Source organism: Drosophila simulans, chromosome X (assembly GCF_016746395.2).
Source record: "Drosophila simulans strain w501 chromosome X, Prin_Dsim_3.1, whole genome shotgun sequence".
Taxonomy (NCBI): Eukaryota; Metazoa; Arthropoda; class Insecta; order Diptera; family Drosophilidae; genus Drosophila; species Drosophila simulans.
In genome coordinates, this window is record NC_052525.2 from 2,858,211 (window position 1) to 2,879,601 (window position 21,391).

The window sequence follows — 21,391 nt, forward strand, 5'->3', positions numbered from 1 at the left end:
CAGACTTTAAGCAACAGTTTGGGCTTAAAGTATTATTCAAAAAGCAACTTTATTGGTCTGAATGTAATGTAGGAGCTCGGCAGCCAAGTTGGAGATAAGACTGATTTAAATAAAGCCATTCACCTTGAGAGTAATGGGAAATATTCGTATTAGGGTCCCTCAACCCCTTCCCCTTCCCCTTCAAATGTCGCCCAAAAGTACTCGACTTTGATTTAAGCCGCAACGCCCACTGGCAGGGCTCGATTGAACCCAAAATGAACCCGGGACAACCTTTTCCAAATTGGTAAATTTGCGAAATTCAAGCGTTTTGAGGTTTGGCGACCTTTCAACCCGCCAAATAACCCCTTCAACCCACCAAAATGTCCGGGCACCGCAGTCTTGTCAACTTATTTAGTGCTCGGCCGCAAGACCCAATCACAAACATACGAACAAGATGGGGAATATTAGCTAGAGAGTGAGACGAGGCATATGGAGAGAGAGGGACAGCCATACATACATACGTAGGGTATATGGCGCGGGAAAACAATGCACTGGCAACACGCAATCCAAAAAGTGAACTAAAGTTCAGAGGCGGAAATTTCGCAGCGACCGCAGCGACCAGAAAACAGAACCGAAAACCAAAGCCAACCAACACACCGAGAAGCCGGCGTGGGGTTAACGGGGGCGTTAGGGGGTTAAGAGCGGCTGCCAACTAAACATTACGCATACGCCTCGTTGTCTGCACACCTACACACACTTGACCCACAGATGGGGCTCACATAATAGCATTAAACAGTAGTTTTCATATGCATTTTAAAGCATATATCTAGATATTATAAACTAGATATTATTACATTATTATATTATGAAGATCCTAAAGGTCGCAACGAAATAGCTGGCCAAAAATCCATCTTGAACATGAATAGTGGTTTGTACATAGATCGCTAGACTGGGTTGTATTGTTTTGACCGCGAGTGTATGGACGTCTGACCATTCGGCGGACCAGCGGCAGCTGGAAAAGCTCTCACAAAAGAAGCAAACAAAGCGGAAGGAAATAAAGAAAAAAGTGGGCGACGACCTTTTCACGAAAATTCATTGTCAAGCCGTGTGTGCCGAGAAAAATGAGGGAAAATGGGGGGAAATGGGGGAAATGCCGGGGCGCGAATGAGAGGGAGAGCGAGTGGACCTGCACCTGACACGAAACTGTTGACGAAGTCGGGCCACTTCAAACAGTTTTCGCCCACCCAACGACCTCCCGAGGCCGTTTATTAAAACTAATTAAAATGTTTAAAACATTTATAGAACAAACGGAATGAAGAGGAACGAACGGGAGGGGGGGGGGGGGGTCGTTGGTTCGCCAGCACGGGAACAATACACGGGCAAGGACATTCAAGGGGAGCGAGTCCTTAATTGCCGCAATTAACGTTGGCAACAACGCACCAACCCAGCAACGCCCATGAATTTTGTTTTAGTACCAGAACAAAACCGGAAATACTTTATGCTATTTTTTCTTAAATGCAATATTTAGTGGCTTAAATTGAAGGCAGCAGTAACTGTGAGTGCAAGAAAGGAGTGGCTACTCTACTAGCTCTGCTTTTCTTAGAAGAGATCCTGCGAAAATCGGCCACAATTCGCTTTCGCTGACCTCGTATAACTTTCGTTTGCCGGATTTCGCCGCCGTATTTCCCGCTGGCATCCTTCGGAGGATTCGCAGGACAAAGATCCTTGTGTGTCCGGCACTTCATCAATTCCTGCTGCTCGCCATATCCCTTTCTGAGCTGTTCCCATTTTAGTTTCTGCGAGCCATTCACAAACTGCCAAGGAGCGTGATTTTGCTCCCTTTATTTTCGCCTTTATCCAGCAGATTTTCATTTTTTTTTTTTTCTTTTTTTACTCCTTTTGATTTGCATTTCTGCTGCTGACATCGATTTGGCCGCTTTTCAAGTGCACAATTCTCTTTCATTTCCTTTTCCCACACGTCGCCTCTCTGCTCGCGATTCCTTTTGTTTTCTTCGCGATTTTTTGTTGGTGGATATCGTTGCGCGACATTTGCATAAGCCCGCATAGAGCCACGCCCACCCCGCCCTGCTGATCCATGTTGAGTGTGCACTGGAAAATGAAAAGTCCTTCGTTTGATCGCAAAACGGAGAAGTTGTAGTACTTTATATAGTACTAAAGACAGGGAAAATCCTTCAAGTGATCTGTCTAGTAAATAAAATGTGCATTATAGCCAAATTCAACGATTTATAGCTGACTTTTTTGGCCGTGCATATTGGCTATATGGTTTATATATAACACATCCAGCACCCATTGCACTTTATTATTTACTGCATTTCCAATATCGTCGTCGTTGCACTTGCACCCAGCCACCCACTGCCACTATTTCCCACCCCCCTGCAACTCCCCCGCACCCCCGCAGCACAGCTCCACTCATGCGCAAGGACAAAATGCTTTTCCAAATTGATTGAAGGCGCGCTTCGGCTAGATAACTAATCAATACATTATTGTAATATTATGCCAAAATCTATCAAAATTTATCTACGCAGGCAGAACCAAGAACAATTTAACACTTATTTTCTTTTTTAATGAAATTCCACATGAAATTAAACAAAAATACATTTTTGATGGCCGGAAAAATGTACTTAACTATTCGATGGTAGCGCAAAATATGAAATTCCATGCCACATTTTTCATATTTCACATTTTATCTACGAATCTCTCGCCGATTCTTCGTTTTCGCTTCCAACCGCAGGGCGCAGGAATGTATGCAACATTTTCTGTTATTCAACTGCACCAAATTATTTTGGGAAAAAAAAAATGCAGCAGGCAGTGCAAAAAAAGCAGAGAAACCAAATGCATGTCCTAATTGATGACAGGGCAAACATGGGCCAAAGCAAAGAAATAGGAGAAGTAGTGGAGCCAATAACAACAAAGGGGGGGAAATCGAAACTAAGCAAAACAAAAGCTAAAACCGAAACCAAAAAAGAAAAAAAAAACGGAAAACGCAACGAAGTTTTGCACAATTTAGTGCACATTGTTGCCATTTATTGTTGTTATTGCCGCTGTAAAATTGACTTAACTGTACTGCAACAGCAATAATAGCAACCCCCGACCCCTCAGCCACCCCTGACCTACACTGGAAATAACAGCACGGCACAAAACTCAATTCACGTTTGTAGTCATTGAAAGCTTACTAGTTGTGCAAGGTCACACTGCTGGCTATCCCCCAACAAGCAAGGGCACACTGCACACTTTATGATGATCCCAGCATATTCTAGCATATTTTTAGTCACAGGATTTTTCCATGTGCACAAAAGCATTAGAAAATCCCTCCTTGGTCTAACCCTTTTTTATTTCGTCCTACTGGTTGGGGAACTTTGTGCCCATTATTGATCCACTGCATATAGGAGAGACTATTCCACCTTAACAGAGGGGCGTAACCTCGCTCAACTCTCGACCCCTGCCCTTTCGGAGCCCCTCACCACCCCCCCCCTCCGCCCAGGGGAATGCCTAATACGGGTCTTTATTTAATTTAATGCCATTTTGTGCTGCCACCCCACACAAAAGGGATGAAGCCGAAGGAACAACAACCGCAGGAGCAACAACTTAATATTCATAATAATAATACGAGCAAATAGACTGTGCGAGAGATAGGAAAAACATCAAATGCCACAAAGGGCGAGCAGGATGGGCTTCTTTAAAGGCGGATATAGCGTTGTGTACTCAAAAAAAATAAAAATAAATGGAGCAAAGCGTTGTTTATACCTTGCATTAGGTCGCCTTGAATATAGTTTATATTTATGTGACTAGTGAAAATAGTGCATTAATTTAGCAGTCGCTTTCATTCACTTAAGTTCGCCCTCAAAATGCAGCGACTTCTTGCACTTTTCAATGTGCACTCAGCATAAGCTTTACAATTTCTTTAATATGTTTTTATTTTGCTTGGATCGTGCACCTTTTAGCTGTGCCACTTCCACATGTTGACACTGTGCGAAATGGGGAAATGGCAGTGCTGCACAACAAATTAAAAAGCAATGCTACGATTTCGTACCATATTCTGCACTTTTGGCTCATTTAACTGCATATATTATTTCAATTATTCAATGAAAGTTGTTACAGTGTACTCGTATTCATTACTGCGTGAATGATTCATTCGATAGTCGCTGCAGTTGCAGCTATTCCCATGTAAAAGTTCTGCTCGTGTGTGTGTGTGTGTGTGCGGTGCATCTGTGTGCCGTGTGTGTTTAAAAAAGAGAGATTGTTTATTATACAGCAGACGGCGGAAGGCAGCGGCGCATTCGCCTCCTTCTTGCAACAATAACACAAAAAATACAAAGGGAGCACAACAACAACGAGAAACACATGTCCGCTTGGGCGCCTTGTCTTAACGCCCCGCACCCCTCTAAATTCCCAGGACAACAGGCGCCTTGTTGCACATGAATAGACACGCACACACGTGCAATTACCAGCACCCACCTACTCCCCCCTCACCTTCTCGTTTTTTCCTTATTTTTCAGTACTTTGCTTAAACGCTTTAAATTGTTTTCCATTTTCCGTCTGTCCTTCTTTTTTTTCTTCTTTTTTTGTTCGTTGTTGTTTTGGGGCAAGGAAAATTTGTAGCTAAGCGCATTTGGGGAATTTAAACTCATTTCGTGAGCCTTTTCGTAAATCGCCCAGGACCTCGTCCCTTTTCCTGAATTCCCATTAAGGGAATACACTGAGTGAGCCAAAGATATGTTTATCCAGGGCCCAAGTAGCAATTTTCCAAAGAGCATGCAATAATATGTACGTTTATGTTAAGTAAAAATAATAATAATAAAAAAAATAACAATTAAAAGCTTAACCAAAGGCACTTCTATCGCAACATTCAATCGCTTGCGGAAATAGTTTACAGTTTCATAATTGAAAATGCAACAAAGTGCGCGGCTGGCCAGCGAACTTTATGCAAAATTTCGTTATTAATTAACGCACTTCACGTAACCATTTAAGCCAACAAGCAGCTGATGGCCAGTAATGAAATATTTCGCCTGCAGTTAATTACACACAGTTAACTCGTTCGCTCGCCGGAATTCGCCGGATTCCAATTGAATCAATTTCCAATTAGAATTTCACGGTGCTCAATCACTTCGCCAACGCAGCGCCATCTAGTGTAAATATTGTGAAGCACTTGCACCGCGGGTCAAGAGAGTCCAACATTTGAACTTTGCTCGGCAATACTTAGCAGGGGCGTAGAAGGGGGTCCACTTTTCGTTGTTACACAAAAATAATAATAAAAAATTACAAAAAAATATGGAGAATATGCAAGGAAAACCACCCCCTTTCGCTTGCTGCCAAAAAAAAATAAATAATAATAAAACCCCCCCATTAATAATATCCCTGGTGCGCCACTGATCTATCGCGTATTAGAGGTGCCAAAAGGGAGCGGTGGGCGGCGGGTGTGGTGGGGGCGGTGCGCTTTGCTTTATTGTTATAGCGCAAACAATTTCGTGTCATCCGCAATTAGGCAGGCTTCAGGCTCAGGCTCGCGTAATATCGATTTAATTGCGACCGCTCGCCGATGGGGGGTTAAGATGGCCCGCCAGGGGTTAAGGGGGCTCAGCATATATGCATGAGGTATTCACAACAACAAGGTGGATAATGTGGCCACGGCGGATTGAAAGAAAAGCGAATGCGACACGCAAGCCTTCGAAAGACGTTAATGAACGATTTCAACGATTTGAATACCAGTCATTCGAAGATTTATAATTTATACAATTTTGAAAAGAAATCATTTTTGAAACTACTTTAAGCACAATATTCTGGTAGTTTGGCTGCCCGCGGCGCATTGAAGAAGGACACGTTTCAGGCGCGGATTAATCCGCTCCAGATCCGCCGAATACCAATGCCACGCCCCTGGAACTCTCCACACTACATGCATAATTGAATTTAGTGTACCGCTCGGTCTCATTCCCATTCGAACTGAATGAGGTTCCAATTTGATTGCATTAACATTTGACATCGCACAGGAGCACAGGACTTTTGGTCACGATGGTGCAGACGTGCCAAAATACAAAGGGCCCAACACACGGCGACACTGCGAGAAATCCTTGTGCCCTTGTGGCGCATTTTAAATCGATGTAGCCACTCTGGAGCAAGCTTTCCGGATTGCTTTCAGTGACGATGCCACACAGATGTGTGCATACATTAACAAAAGGTTTTCGTCCTTTCTGCAGCCGCCTGTGCTGCTCCTTTGTTTCCGGTGGCCTTCGCTTAATATGCAGGATTTTGTTATTAATATTCAATTAAAAGGCTTCAGCTGGCGTCGTCGTCTAAAGCGGGCGGTGGGCGTGGTCGTTGGCAAATGCGAAGGCGGCGCGAAAAGTTTTGCTTAGCTCGCCGATGCTTTTTCCTCCTTCGTTTTCGTTTTCCCTTCGACAAACCCCCCCAAAAAAAAAGGAAAAAAATTGATGAATTTATTGGCCGAGCCACGCCCCCTCCTCCCCGACGCCCACGACTAATTTATAGCTGCTACTGATGAGCGGCAAGCAGAGGACCAAGTGGCACCAGCTGAGCAACATAAATTTGATTACGATTTTTCCCTATTTTGTTGCTCCTTTCCCGACAGTGGGAACAGTCACGTGTCCCTAAACTGTTCCCAGTTCCTGCTTTTTTCAACACAAAAATTCCAACTTAAATTATAAATAGTTGATAAATTTCAAAAAAAAAGTGCGGGAATTCAACTGCATTTTGTTGAAATATTTTTTACACCACATCTTTAAGTTAGTCGCTTTGTGAAAGTAAACTTCCGCCAACTCAAATAAAAAAGGATAATAAACACATGACAATCCAGCAAGTACGCGTGCGAGTGTGTGTGTGTGTGTTAATTTGCTCCAACTTGCCAGTGTGTGTGTGTGAGTGGCGTAGTTTTCCAAAGAGGAGGAAAAACTTTTGTTTACCCAATGCTAATGCTGGAAATGAAAGATATTTCCAGCGAAAATTCCTTCGTGAGGGATCTAATTAACATAATGTTGGGAACACCCCCACTCCTGTTTTCCTTTTTTCCAACCGTCTCTATGACACTGCACTTGTGTGGGTGTAGGTGTGTCTGTGTATTTGCTTGTGTGTGTCATTAGCGTTTTCATGGCATGTGTTTTTCCGCTTTTCCTGTCTCCGGTTTAAGTTGCCGTATTACACAAAGAAAAACTGTGCGCTAAATAACTAATAACATGCAATATATGCAGGTTTTTTGTGTTAAAAATCTTTGAGCAAGTATTATTAATTTAATTGCAATTATTATAAATCATTTTTTTTATCACTTATTGATTGCATTGTATCCTTTTTCTATTAACTCTGGAAAAACATTACAGTTTTCACCGAATTCCTAAACTACTTACTTCTCTCGCTTTTCTTTTTTTTGAGCCCGTCTTTTTCTGTCGTCAGTATACCTGTCTCTCTCGCTTTTCCTTTTCTGGTGGCATTTTCAGCACGTGCGTTCTCAACAATAGCAACAAAAACAGTAGTACCTAAACTAAACCAAACTCAAGTAACTACAAAGGCAACAAGAACGCCGACAGTCGGCAATTACAATAAACAAAACAAAACGCAGCGAATTCTGGAAAATGAAGGAAACGGTGGGATGAAGGGAGGGGAGGGGGGGTGTGAGAAAAAGACACAGAAACGGAAAGGAAATGGGTTACTCGTGCAGGGGAAACGACGAGGTGGGGGGGTCTCGAAAAATGTACGATGCCCCGATTATGGTTATATTTCGAAAAAGTACAGTCAGCAGGCAATTAACGCATAATATGCGCATTAAAAGCGATTCTCTAACACTGAATTTAACGAATCCAACGATTATGGAACACTGAGCGGCTAAAAATAAAAGGAAGAATTATGCAATGCTTATAAAAAGGACACACATTTTACTCAATCCAAAACATTCGGATTTTAGCTGCAGGTTAATAAACCTTCATATTTTCCCTGCTCCACTTCACATAGCTCTGGACAATCGTAGTGATTATAGTAATTCATGATCTTAGGGACAATAAAAACCAAGTGACACAGCGATGGCAGACCGAAAGTAATTTTAATGTCTCGCCTGGAAGTACATAAAAGCCGAAGTCGGGGGGCTACGGGAAGAAGAAAGTTCCAATCCTCCGGGTCCCAAGCACGCAAAAGAAAATGCTGAAAGTGGGGAGGGGGCGGGGGGTCTGGAGACTATCGGGGAAGTGGTTTTTACTATCCAACGAGAATCTACCGCAACTAAAAACAAAAGTTATGTGTGCACGAAAAATCATGTCCAGTCATTTCCTGTACAACTTTGGCCGAAGGACCCATGGGGTCCTGCCACACACAGCTGGAGAGGGGGGTGGGGATTGGGGGGCCTACAACCTCCTCCCCCCCCTCTCCACTCAAGCCAAGCCGCTTTCATTCGCTGGCCTTTTATGGCCATAAAAATTTTATTATAATTTTTAATAATTTAGGCAAGCATATTGCTGCCAGCGCAGCGAACCAGTAGCTATCCAAAGTTTTTCCACAGTTTTCCTTTGCCTTTTGTCAGCGCCCTGTTCCCCCCGCCCCCTGCTCCTACCTTTTTATCACCTGGCATATACGCACGCCGGGCATTTCCGGCTCTATATATGCCCCGACTCTTCTGGGCAACGGACAAAATACGGACGGACACGGCTACGGACAGTGGAGCACAGTAGTCGCAGTCAAAGTGCAAATGCCGTAAATCATGGCGCTGGTAAACAAGCAACAGAGGCAGCAGAGCACCACACAGAAAACGGGGCGAAAACAATCAAGAAGTTATACAGCACTGGCAAATATCCTGGAAAACTAGTCCAAGCTATAGGCACTCGTTTTTTACTTTACCCATTTATTGTAACTTTGATCATAAAGAGTTTCAAGTTAAATAGAAAAAGTGGCATATCAAATTTCCTTACAACTCATACGCCTAGTCTAATATACCCCTGCCATTATATTACCAGGGTATCATCATCATGAAGAAAAAGCACAGAAAATAGCAAAAGGATAGCCGTATATAGCTATAGCCGCAGCTAAAGCGATAGTGATACGGATTGTTCGGATATATGTATATGCCGTCTTTCGGCGCGTTTCGTTAGCGTTTTAAGCGCGTTTTGATCGCGTTCTGAGCTTCGTTTTTTTGTTCTGTTTTTTTCGCCGCTTTTTCGTTTTCCGTTCCATTGTTTCCTCTTTTAAACGTGTTGGTTTTGTTTTTTGGCCCTGCGAAGGTGGTGCCAATTTGATGAAATCGTTAGCATTACCCATGGTTAGATGTCGAAAGGTGGAAAATGGGTGGAAAAACTGGAGTCCTTTTCACTGTTTTAAGGATAAGGAAAAACCCAAAACAAGCTCACGATAAGGAGTTAAAAATGTTTAGCCAGAAACCTATTTCGTATATATGCAATTTAACTTATTTATGTTCATAAGTGTGTAACTTATTTGTACTTCTGCTTTAAATATTCTGCGAATAGTACCAATGTACCAATTTTTCTCACCCAAAAAAAAATGAAGCGAAGAAAAATGCGAAAGGCAAACAAAAGCCGCAAATGCCAAGGCCAAACACCCACTGACAAGGGGATGAAAAGGAAAACTAGGGGGTGGTCCCATCCCATATGTCATACATATGTTTGGCGGCCTGTTTGTTTATGGGGGTCCCCATTCAGTCGAGGAAATGTACACAAACCCAACGGAAAGTACAAAAAAATAGACGACAGAATGTGTGAAAAAACGCGTTACAAAATCGCTGGAAAAAACAAAAAAAAACTGCATAAGGCTGCAAAATGCGTGCAAATTTTGCAGCGAATTTTAGTTTTTGGATTGTGAGTAGAAGGAACTCAAAGTTTGTGGCATATTTGAAAAGTATTATTTTGTAGTGTGATATTTCTTGGTGTTTTTGGCTCATTTGTTTGTTTCTTTCGGTGCACAAATGCAGTTACATTTACGGCTTAGCAGCCGTTGCAGTTGCAGTTGCAGTCTGCTGCAGTTGATGGCACAAATCCAGACAACTGACAACCCCACATATTCCGCTCCGTAATACCAGCGTTTTTTTACCCACCCCCCCTCGCAATGCACACTCCACTCCACGCTGGCCTTTCATTTGGTTTAAACTTGACCCACAAAACGAATTTTATTGCATTCGTTTGCCATGCGAGAAGTAAAAAAAAAAAAGTGAAAGGTGGAAAAGACGAAAAGGAAAGGGGATTTTAAACAGTCGGATGTCCTTTGCCTGGCTTGTAATTATTTTTTATGGCATCAGCTTGCATCCCGATTTCATTCATTGCGAAACTGCGAGCTGTAATTCAATTAAGGCGAAAACCATAAATAGCGAAAAAACTTGAACAAACAGGGTGGGGATTACCAAGGAAATGCATTTTCCCAGAATTTTACATAAGTTGCTAACTTTTTCAAAAATGCACTATATGTACTATATTCATGTTTTTTATATTCATGATTTGATTATTATTATATTATTAACTTTCCATTTCTATCTTCACTTTCTTTCAGCTGAGTTAACAATTTGCCGCTGAAAATGAGAAGAATGCGCAGCAGTCGCCTCCTGGTGCTGCCACTGATCCTTGTGCTGATCCTGACGCTGCTCCTCCAACCGATTGCCGTCCACGCCAAGTCAAAGAAGAACAAGTCCAGCCAGAGCTCGCACCACAGTGACTCATCCTCATCCTCCTCCTCCTCGTCGAGTGGCTCCTCATCGGCGGCAGCGTCGTCCGCGAATGATGAGAGCAAGCCGAAGGGCGGCGACAATGGGGGTCAGCACTTTGCCATGGAGCCGCAGGACCAGACGGCCGTCGTTGGTTCTCGAGTGACGTTGCCGTGTCGGGTCATGGAGAAAGTGGGTGCACTGCAGTGGACCAAAGATGACTTTGGCCTGGGGCAGCATCGCAATCTCAGCGGCTTCGAACGCTACTCGATGGTCGGCAGTGATGAGGAGGGCGACTTCTCGCTGGACATCTATCCGCTGATGCTGGACGACGACGCCAAGTATCAGTGCCAAGTGGGTCCAGGTCCGCAGGGCGAGCAGGGCATTCGTTCGCGGTTCGCCAAGCTAACCGTTCTCGTTCCGCCCGAGGCGCCGAAGATCACGCAAGGAGACTACCTGGTGACCACCGAAGATCGCGAGATCGAGCTGGAGTGCGTGTCGCAGGGCGGCAAGCCCGCCGCCGAAATCACCTGGATCGACGGACTGGGCAATGTTCTCACCAAGGGCATCGAGTATGTGAAGGAACCCCTGGCCGATTCGCGCCGAATCACGGCCAGATCGATACTGAAGCTGGCGCCCAAGAAGGAGCATCACAACACAACGTTCACGTGCCAGGCGCAAAACACCGCCGATCGGACGTACAGATCCGCCAAACTGCTGCTGGAGGTGAAGTACGCGCCCAAGGTCACCGTTTCGGTGGTGGGTGGCGCCCTGGCGGGTGGCAAGATTCCCGAGGGCGCCGAGGTGATCCTAAGCTGCCAGGCCGACGCCAATCCGCACGAGCTCAGCTACCGCTGGTTCATCAACGATGAGCTAATGACTGGGGACTTTACCACCAAGATGGTAAGTGCAGCAGCCAATTTCCGTGGAAAAAACATATTCTACAACTCCCTCGATTCCCTTCCAGATCATTCACAATGTTTCGAGGCAATACCACGATGCCATAGTCAAGTGCGAGGTGGTCAATGCGGTGGGCAAGAGCGAGCAGAGCAAGAAACTGGACATCAGTTGTAAGTACTTCATGGCCATTAGTGCTGGCACGCCAGCTAATCCATCCCTTTTTCCACCACCCTAGTTGGCCCAGTTTTCCGCCAGCGTCCCGTTAGCGTGGAGGCCGATCTGGGCGCCACCGTGAGCATGCGATGCGATGTGGCTGGCAATCCGGAGCCCGAAATCGAGTGGATCAGCGAGAACTCCGACCAGGTGCGTCAAACCTTCGATTTACTTAAGTCAATGTGGTTTTTAACACTTTATCCCCTAATCTTGCGCAGGTTGTTGGCGTTGCGGCGGAACTGAAGTTGAAGGTGAGCAGCGAAACGGCCGGGCGCTACTTCTGCAAGGCGGTGGTCAATGGGTTTCCCGAAATCGGAGCCGAGGCAACGCTCTACGTGAAGAGGGCGCCGATCATCACATCGCACAAGGTGCAGTTTGGCGGAGTTGGTGGTCGCGTGAAGATCGATTGCCTGGCCTTCAGCATACCGAAGGCGGAGCACATTCTCTGGTCGTTCGAGGGCAAGATCATCAACATGAGCAGCGCCGATCCGGATATATACATTTTCGAGGAGCACCATTTGCCGGAGGGCGTGCGAGCGGCGCTGATTATCCGCGATAGCAAGGCCACACACTTTGGCAAATACAATTGCACGGTGATGAATTCGTATGGCGGTGACTCGCTGGTCATAACGCTGCTCCGCGAACCGGGAAACATACCCGTCCTGCTGGTCGTTATGGGCTCCATGTTCTGCGTGGCCATCATCCTGATGATCGTGATGATCATCATCGTGTACCGCAAGCGGCGCAGTCGCAAGAAGCCCATGCCGGCGGACGTGATACCGGAGGCGTCGCGCGGCGGCGATAAGCTGAACGAACTGAAGAGCGAGCTGCGCTCGAAGGCCTACGACGTGGAGTACTCGGAGGCGGGCGGCGATGGCCTGGCCATAAATCTCACCCAGTCCCCGATGCCCGATGTCCAGATGAAGGGCGCCACACTGGGCGTGCCACTAGCCGGGCCAGTCAAGTTCGACGAGCGCTTCTCGGGCGACTTTGGCGGCGATCGCTACAATCGACAGTGCCACATCAAGAATCTGAAGAACCAGCAGGAGACCGCCTACAAGGGCAGTCCACAGGCCAACGGCTATGCCCACTACTTCGAATACGCCCTCGACTACAGTCCGCCGGGCGAGGGGGCTGCCGTGGTGGTGGGCGGCGGCAAGGTGAAGAACGGTGGCATGAACTCGGCCACGCTGCCCCACTCGGCGGCTGCCTCCGTGAACGGGGGCGGCGCTGGCAACGGGGGCGGGGCCAGTTTGCCGCGCAACCAGCGACACGAGATTCAACAGTCGCAGCAGGCAAATGGATTTCTCGGTGAGTTACACACATATTCACCCACTTGTGCATTGAAACTGATGTGATCTCTCGACTTTCGCAGGACAACCTCTGCTGCAGAACGGCATCGATAGCCGCTTTAGCGCCATCTACGGTAATCCCTACCTAAGGACGAACTCCTCGCTCCTGCCGCCACTCCCGCCGCCGAGCACCGCCAATCCGGCGGCCACGCCCGCCCCGCCCCCCTATCATGCCGCTCGCCACGGCCACGCCCACCACGCCAACGGCGGACTCAAGCATTTCGTGGGCGGCGCCGTGATCACCACGAGCCCCGTGGGAAATGTGAACGTAAACGGGGGCGGCGGCGGCGGCTCGACGCCCAGCGGCGGCGGCGGGGGCGTGGCAGCGGGCGGCAGCGTCAGCGGCAGCAGTTCGAACCTGACCGCCAGCAGCAACACGCTGGCGGCCACGCCCCTAGCGGGCGGTGGCGGCGGCAACAGCGGCCAGTGCGCCCAGAGTCCGTCCGGCCAGTTTATACTGTCCAACAATGGGAAAGGACACACGCAGAAAGGACCGCTGGCCACTCATGTTTAAGCTACGCGAAGTATATATACATGCATATATATATAGTAAATACATATAGAAGGCACTAGCATAACTCATAAATGTATTTAAAAGCCGAACTTCTAGTGTGTAAACTTTTTTTTGTCCATCGATATTAGCGTAATTCTGGTTCAGGCGGTGTGGACCACTTTCGAAAAAAGGTCTTGGGAAGTGAATGCAACTGACTACGATATATCTGACATGGCTGAAATTGTAAATTTGTAACGTGCAGACCCCAAGAAAAAGAGTTCAACCCTTGAGTAAAAAAAACCTAACCATGTGTAAAAACGAAAAACAAAAAACAAAAGAAAACAAAAACCGTATTGTGATTTATAGCGTTAATTATTTTATGGCTGAGCTCGATGAGTTTCGCAACGGCAAATTATATCAACTAGTGCAAATCTTAAGCTACTTATCGAGTAAAAAATCGTATATCAATTAAACACGAAACGTATCGAACAGAAATGAAACAAAAAAAAGAAAAAACAACTACAAAACTTCAAAAGTTCATTTTAAACAGCGAGTTGCATACAATTTTAAACAAAACCGAAAATCAATTCAATTATATACATTATTAAAAACAAAAAGCCTGTAGTTAGTTGGAACTAAAAAAAAAGGAAAGCAAACGAAATGCAAAAAGTGCAGTAAAAGCAGCAAGCAAAACAATTTTCTAAGCCAAAATTTATCAAATTTTTAGACTTAATTATACGTATACATAAAACGAAACAAACTGAATGCAGTGAGAGAAACTTTTAGAGTAAGTGCTGTGTTTCACCTGTGACCCGATCAAAAAGAGCCAAAAGTAAGAAACATTAAACTACATATATGTACATATATATATATATATTAAAATATATTAAAATATATATATGTATTGAAAATCCGCCATTACTTTGCACAAACACTCGAATTGAATTGAAATCTATATTTTTACGAGATGCTACAGTATTATTGCAATCTAATCGAAAATCCCGCAAATAGCTGAAAAAGTAAATAAAATTAGAACCACCAAGCATAAATAGTTCCCACTTTCCAAACTTGCTGATCGGGTTTCCAGGGCCACAGCATCCAGCATCCAGCATCCGTGTGAAAACTTGAATATTTTTTTGTCTAGCCCTAAGCGAGTAACTGATATTTGAACTTAAATCAATTATGTAAAGAAGCAAATGAAATATTGTATATCGTATATATATATAGAGCATAAATGTGTATGTCAACGCTTGAATTAAATGACTAGCTAAGATTAGAGAGAATGTTTGTATTTTTTTTTTGTCTGCCTAGTTTAGGTTTAAGCCTATTTATAGACGTAAATGAAGAGTACGTGTAAACAATTTTAAAGGTAAAAACCTAAAAAGCTTAGAAACAATTTGTAAAACATTTGAGCGATCTACCAAAAAACGCAAGTAAGTGTAAAGCGTTAAATTTTTAACACGAAATGCTGCCTTATGATTCCTCGTTGGGTTCTTAATTCACTAAGCCAATACTGTAATTATTTAATTTATTCGTTCGTTTTCTTAAATTTATTCTTTTTTGGGAACATATACACAAATATACAAATGTATGTATCTAGAGTAATTCTGAAAACGCTTTAGATGTCCTTCGTTTATCCTGATTTATACACTCGAATCTAATTCTCATCTCATTTCCGCGGGCTAATTGCGCAGAGCTTTTTAACTGGGATAGCGTTCCGAAAATCGGAGATAAGGATGGTGTTACATTTTTTGGATAATTGTCAAACGATTCAATTAAGAGTTCAATTATATAGACGTTACACGAAACGAAAGTAATTTCAAATGAAATCCTATTAAGCCAAGTAAAGTATGATAAATGCGACGAAGATTCGGAAAATGAAAACTAAGAACGTATTGCGGGAAAAAGGCAAAGTACGAAAAAACCTAACTTAAGTCGAGAACAACTCAAATTAGTTGAAATAAAGATACGAGAACAAAAGGAAAATAAAATACTTCAAAATGCTAGAAGTGCGTTTTTCAATCGGGAAAGCGGAACAAATGAATGCATAGTTTTTTTTCAGTGTCTACGAATTTTACTTTGTCTAATTACACACATTTTACATAATGTACTTTCTACATAAAAGCGCCATTCGGCGAAAGGGAGAACCACGCTTCGAAGAGGTTCGCAGCCCGGCTAACGTTATTTATTCACCAACCGATCTCGAAACGCTGCGAAAGAGCGCGCTGGCAAGATGGCTGCCCGCCATACGGTATCTTTCTCTCGCAGCGAGGCGGTCACACCGCCGATTTGAAACAGATCGCTTTTTTCCAGTGGACGAAACGGTTGTGAAAGCGGACGAGCGTAAGGCAGACGAACCTGGAAAGCGCAGAGCACAGTTCTCAACGTTTTTTTTTTTGGAAGTGAGTGCAACAACGCACGCAAACCGCGCAGCCAACAGGATATACAAACAAATCAATCACAGCAAGCAAATGCCATGAAATGAAAAGGATGGCCCCAGCGGGAAAGCCGTTCAGCAAGAGCAAGGAGTGCCTGTCGAAGGGATAGCAACGAGAGAGAGAGAGAGAGGAAGAGAGAAACAAGGATTTTCGAAAAGTGTATCTACCTCGAGTCGCGCGTGTGTGAGAGTGAGACGCAAGCCGAGTGCAAGAAGCGCAATACGCAAGCGTGCGGCGTCGGTTTGAATTTGAATTTGTGCTCGATCCTCGCGAAGAGAAAAGCAAGCAAAAGATACACGAAAAGCGTTCTTTTTTTGCCACTTTTTTTTTATGTTTCAAAGCGGAAAATGTCGCCGTCGTCGGGAGAGTGCCTCCTCTTAGTTTATCAAATAAAGCTTTAAAGTCTGAAGTTCAAAACTATACAAGAGAAAACGCGCTAAAACAAATAATTGCCTAAACTACTGAGACTAGCATACTAAACTCAACCCAAACTCGCTGTTAAACATATCCTCAAAGAGAGACCAAAGAGGAGCGCTAAAGAAACCGAAGCGAGTAGAGGTGAAAAACTGGAAAAGTGGTTAACTGGAAAACTGGATTACAATGCAATCGCAGCGCAGCCGACGTCGCAGTCGCGCACCAAGCACTTGGATTTGTTTTTGGATTAACAAAATGCACGCCGTTGCATCGCTGCCGGCGTCGCTGCCTCTGCTGCTGCTGACGCTGGCGTTTGCGAATTTGCCAAACACCGTCCGCGGAACTGGTGAGTAAAGCGGAGACGCCGATCAGAACGACGAGGGGGGACAGGCGGGGTCGCCCGAAAATAGGGTGGGTGCACAAACTGGAATTCCAGAGGGCTCAAAAACGATCCAAAACGCTCGCCAAAGAACGGTTTTTACAGAACCAAAACTATGAGATAAGATGCTGAAAGATGTGGATCCTAACTATTAGCACTAAATCTAATATCTAGTTGGTCTTAGTTGTCATTTTTAAATAAAGCATACTCGTATTTTCTGAACATTCGAATCAGCTGAAATTGCAATTACAAAATATACTTTTGAATTGGACTAGTTCCGCTTAAACCCGTTGGATAGTTCGCTGCATTGCATAGCTAGGAAATGTTGGTCTATAAAATCGGATGCATTCGCAACAAATAAGTGACTAAGCAATCCATGCAACTGCAATCCAAATAGAAGGTGCTACTTAATCTATTTAATAAGCCCATAGATTGTTGTAAATCCCACCTTGACGGAATCATCGGAATCCCGATGAAAACAGCTCCAAATGCGTTCTCAGTGTTTCTCCACTCCCTTTTCGAGCCTCTTCGTTCGTCTCCCTTTTGGGCAGCTCCTACTGCTCTTCGCCTTCCTTTTCGTGGCTTCCTTTTGCGCTGTCTTCCTTCGCCTCGCTTTGTTGTCGCTTTTCGGACAGGTGGTCGTTTTTTTTTCCTCTCTCTCCTTGTTGTCTCGCTGATCTCGTTCTCGCTCTCGCTCGTTCGCTGTCGCTGTCTCGCTCTCCGCCAACTGCGCATGCTCTCTCAGATTTGGAAACCCACCTTTTCGAAACAAGAAAGACCGTTTTTACCGTCGGCAAAAGGCGAGTTTTTCCATGCCCAGCACTCTTTCCTTTGTGTTTTCTCACTGCGCTATTTGCTCGCCAGTGAGTGGCCAACTTCCTTTCCAGCTTTGGAAGCGAACTCCTCCACACGCCGTGTGGTGCCGCATGCACATGGGGCTCACTTGGTATTTGCATATGGAGCGGCCGTTGTCTAATCACTGAGCAAACACCGAATCGTATCGGATCGGATCGGATCGGTTGTAGGTGTACTTAGGCTCGATTGCCCCAGTAAAATGTCAGCTTTCCACGGAACTCGAAATCTCTTCGGCGGAATTCTCGGCTCAGCGATGAGAAAGTATGGGGAATGCAGCTCGAAGAAGATGTATCATAGTAATTTGAACAAACTTGTTTTACTATTCCAAAATCTAACGAAATCCATCAATCGTTTAACAGCAGTTAAATGATCACTACTAGAAGTTTGATCCCTGAGCACTGGGTATCTTTATTATAACTCTATGATCTCTGCTATTTTTTTAAACAGCTGCAACCGAGGAGCGTTGAACTATTATTTTTATAACTTTTACCTGGGCATCGTTTCCTGAGCTCGGGTTTCCGCCTCCTAAACTCTTTTTTTTTTTGCTGGCTTTATTGGCCATGGGCGATCGTGTGATCTTTGCACAACGTTGTAGTAAAAGGTAAATAAACAGGCGAAAAAAATATACAAATAATTATGCATATGTAGAGCGGGTTGTGCACGGTGAAAAAAAAAGCTGCAAGTAGTAATAACAAAAGTGTAAATTGATGCCAGAAATGTTGCAAAAACTGGGCAACCTTTTCATTCAGTTCACTCGATTCTTCTGCTACTGGAAGTTGTAAAAAAGACAAAAAAAAAAAATCTCTCGAATCTTCATGTGCATTTTCGTACCGATTAAGTTCTCACAAATTTACGCCCCATTAGCTCCAATCCAAGTTTGTTCAACTTTATGCGATCGAACGCCTGCATTTAGCCAACAATTTAGGGTATTATTTTTTGCAGGTTTAATGTGGCACGTAACGGTTTCGAGACCAGAGACCCGAGACCCGAGAACCAGAACCAACCACCGCATTCGATTTCATCGTATATGTAGTAGGAATAAACGACAGCTGGGCTCCTGGAGCCAAAAGTGAAGCAGCAGGAGAAGCAGGAGCAGGAGCAACCCCTGAGTCCTGGCATATTGCACATGCGCGTCCTTTTTGCTGTTTGCTCAAAGATCAAATTACGATATGCGATGGCATGGCACGGCATGATGTGTGAGCGAGAGGGCAAACGAGCGGGCATAGAGTAGAGTATCGCTTCAGATACTTTTGTATCTGCGCGCTCTCTCCTAGCTATTTCCTGTATATCCTGTGTGCACCCCAAAACCAAAGAAGTAAAAACCCAAAACACATTTCTTGACTTTCGTAAGTCACGCACACGGCGGATCCCTAATTAGCCCTCGCCTAGACTTCAGTCAATATAAATATATACTACATAAAGTACTATATATGCACGTATGTATGTATGCATGTTTGTATGGCATGTATGGCGATGCATAACCAACGTGCCCATGGTTATGGGTCGTAAAGTGTGCACTTTATGGTCGGAATGGATCATCCACATAAAGTTGCAACCAAATTTAATGGAAATAAAATTTAAGGGGCAAAGGAAGGGCGGGCACTTAAATTGAAGGATCAACTGGAGATGAGGGTAGGACTAACTAGATTTATAGCTGCGAAATCTACGCACTTAAGAATATAGAGTCATAACTAGGCATCATTAATAAATACCATTTGAATAAATAATGCATTAAGTGATCATTAAAAGATGTGAGAACCAATTGCTAAGAATGCCGATACTTCAGTTAGTGAGTAAAAACCATGCAGTCATTAAAAACCCGCTCAAATGAAACTCGAATTCCAATACATCAACTTTAATCAATATAAATAACTCCGAACTGTATGTCTGAGATGCATTTATAACACCTAAAGCCAAAAACCAGGCCAATTCTCACGAATGCATACCCTTTTCCAAGGACGCGGCACTTAAAAACGCAGATTATTGTGAAAGTCTCTCTTATTTGGGCGTCTCAATTAATTTGAGACAACCACTTATCGACCATTTACTGTCGCATTTATTAATTAATCGACGCCGCCGACGATGGCGAAAAAAAACAGGAGTATCACTTGAAAATATAACTTTCCCATCAGTAACTTAAGAAGACTTAATTAAAAAACGGTACTCGTATACGAAATCGGCTAATTTCTCAAGTGTTAAATCTGCTGTTACTCCTTGCCTTTCGCCTGGCCAAAATCAAAAAAACCTGTAAGTGATAAAGTAAACTTCAAAAAATAAGAAAAAAAAAAAAAACAAAGTGAAGCAGCGGAGTTGAGGAATCTTGTTGCCTGGTGGTCACTTGATATGGCATTGGATGTGCGGCAGAGCAGTTCCGTTCCGTTCCAGACGATCCCGATCCCGATCCCGATGCTCGATCTCGATCCTGTTTTTCGGGACACACCTTTGAAACCAGAATTGGCAAGGCTCTTCAGGTAGAATTTCGTTTGGCAATGTGCAGTCTTCTTCTCGGTATCTTCGCTCTCCGGAAATCCACAATGTTTTTGCTGATATTTGTTATTTGTTCCCATAGTCATTGCATAAACATGAAAATCATTTTCCCAGCCCATCTCTCTCTCTAGTGTATATGTTGACAACTACTTTCCAAGTTTTGTCTTGGGAAAATGCCTCAAATGGCCAACGAATGAATTGAGGTTTTCTTCTCTGTAGATACATAAGTATGTGCAGATATGTATGTACTGTTTTGCTGGCCAAACTAATTATGAAAACAGTCCTCACATGTGTCGGCTGCAATTAAATCCGCTTAGAAAAATCCACGGATTGTATGGATTCTAAATCTCAGCTCGGCTTGACTTGACTTGGCTCTCCAGTCTACTCTGCTCTTCTCTTCTCGGCTTTTATTGACTTTTAATGATGGCCAGGCGAATTAGTGCGCCCTGACTTACTCTTTCTGCCATGGCCAGTTTAATGAGTTTTCTTTATGGCCAACACATGTACGTTTCGAGTCGGCAGATACAGGTACTCACACACAGATACTATTCGAGCCAAGATACAAGATACACACAAACAGAGACGACGAACGCACTGACCGAACAAGTTTTTAGTTTTTTTCCTTCTGTCTTCTTGGGTTTTCTTCGCTGGTCTCTTTGGTCTTCTCTCCTTTGTGTGGCTTGTTCTTGAAGTATCTGAGAGGTACAACAAAACAAAAAAGGCTGACAACCTCAGAAGAACCCCTCCTTTCGACCCAGCCCCGCCCCTTCCCCCCCTCTAAGAAACACACACCAACAGCAATTTTTATAGATATTACCCAAAGTGTCTTGTTTGGTTTGGTTTGGTTTGGTTTTGGTTTCTCTCCTTCGTTTTTGGCCCGGTCTCTTCTTGTCTTCCAGGCTTTTGGGCTTTTAGACTGCGCCCCTGCCACGCCCCCTAGAAATCCCCCTATGTTGCCATGCGATTTGCTCCGATACTCTTATACAAACAGATCTCTCATCTTCGAAATGTGGAAAAGCAGTAGGAAAATATCGATCTTAATGGTAGTAACTTATAGTTTCTTAAAGAAAAAACTTAATTTTCCTCAATTCTTTCTCGTGTATTATTAACTTAGTAGTAAGAATATAAAACTTGAAAATATTTTATAATTATCTCAAGTACAAGAATAAGAATAAGAAATTCAAAAATAATTTGAAAATTGCTGTTGTATGCTAAGTCGCAAGA

The 21,391-nt window shown here is 44.1% G+C and overlaps 2 protein-coding genes across 2 annotated transcripts in view; both read left to right on the forward strand.

Annotated features, from left to right (window-relative positions):
* LOC6724999 (irregular chiasm C-roughest protein) overlaps window positions 1–15,600 on the forward strand; it is a 34,617-nt gene extending 19,017 nt beyond the window's left edge. Inside the window, exons 2-6 of the mRNA XM_016173339.2 lie at window positions 10,486–11,539; window positions 11,604–11,706; window positions 11,772–11,899; window positions 11,968–13,060; window positions 13,125–15,600. Of these exons, the coding sequence (XP_016037951.1) occupies window positions 10,511–11,539; window positions 11,604–11,706; window positions 11,772–11,899; window positions 11,968–13,060; window positions 13,125–13,615 (2,844 nt within the window). The 5' untranslated portion in view covers window positions 10,486–10,510 and the 3' untranslated portion in view covers window positions 13,616–15,600. The remainder of the gene's footprint in view (window positions 1–10,485; window positions 11,540–11,603; window positions 11,707–11,771; window positions 11,900–11,967; window positions 13,061–13,124) is intronic.
* A 988-nt stretch (window positions 15,601–16,588) lies between these two features.
* LOC6725000 (neurogenic locus Notch protein) overlaps window positions 16,589–21,391 on the forward strand; it is a 35,585-nt gene continuing 30,782 nt past the window's right edge. Inside the window, exon 1 of the mRNA XM_039298055.2 lies at window positions 16,589–16,792. Within this exon, the coding sequence (XP_039153989.1) occupies window positions 16,633–16,792 (160 nt within the window). The 5' untranslated portion in view covers window positions 16,589–16,632. The remainder of the gene's footprint in view (window positions 16,793–21,391) is intronic.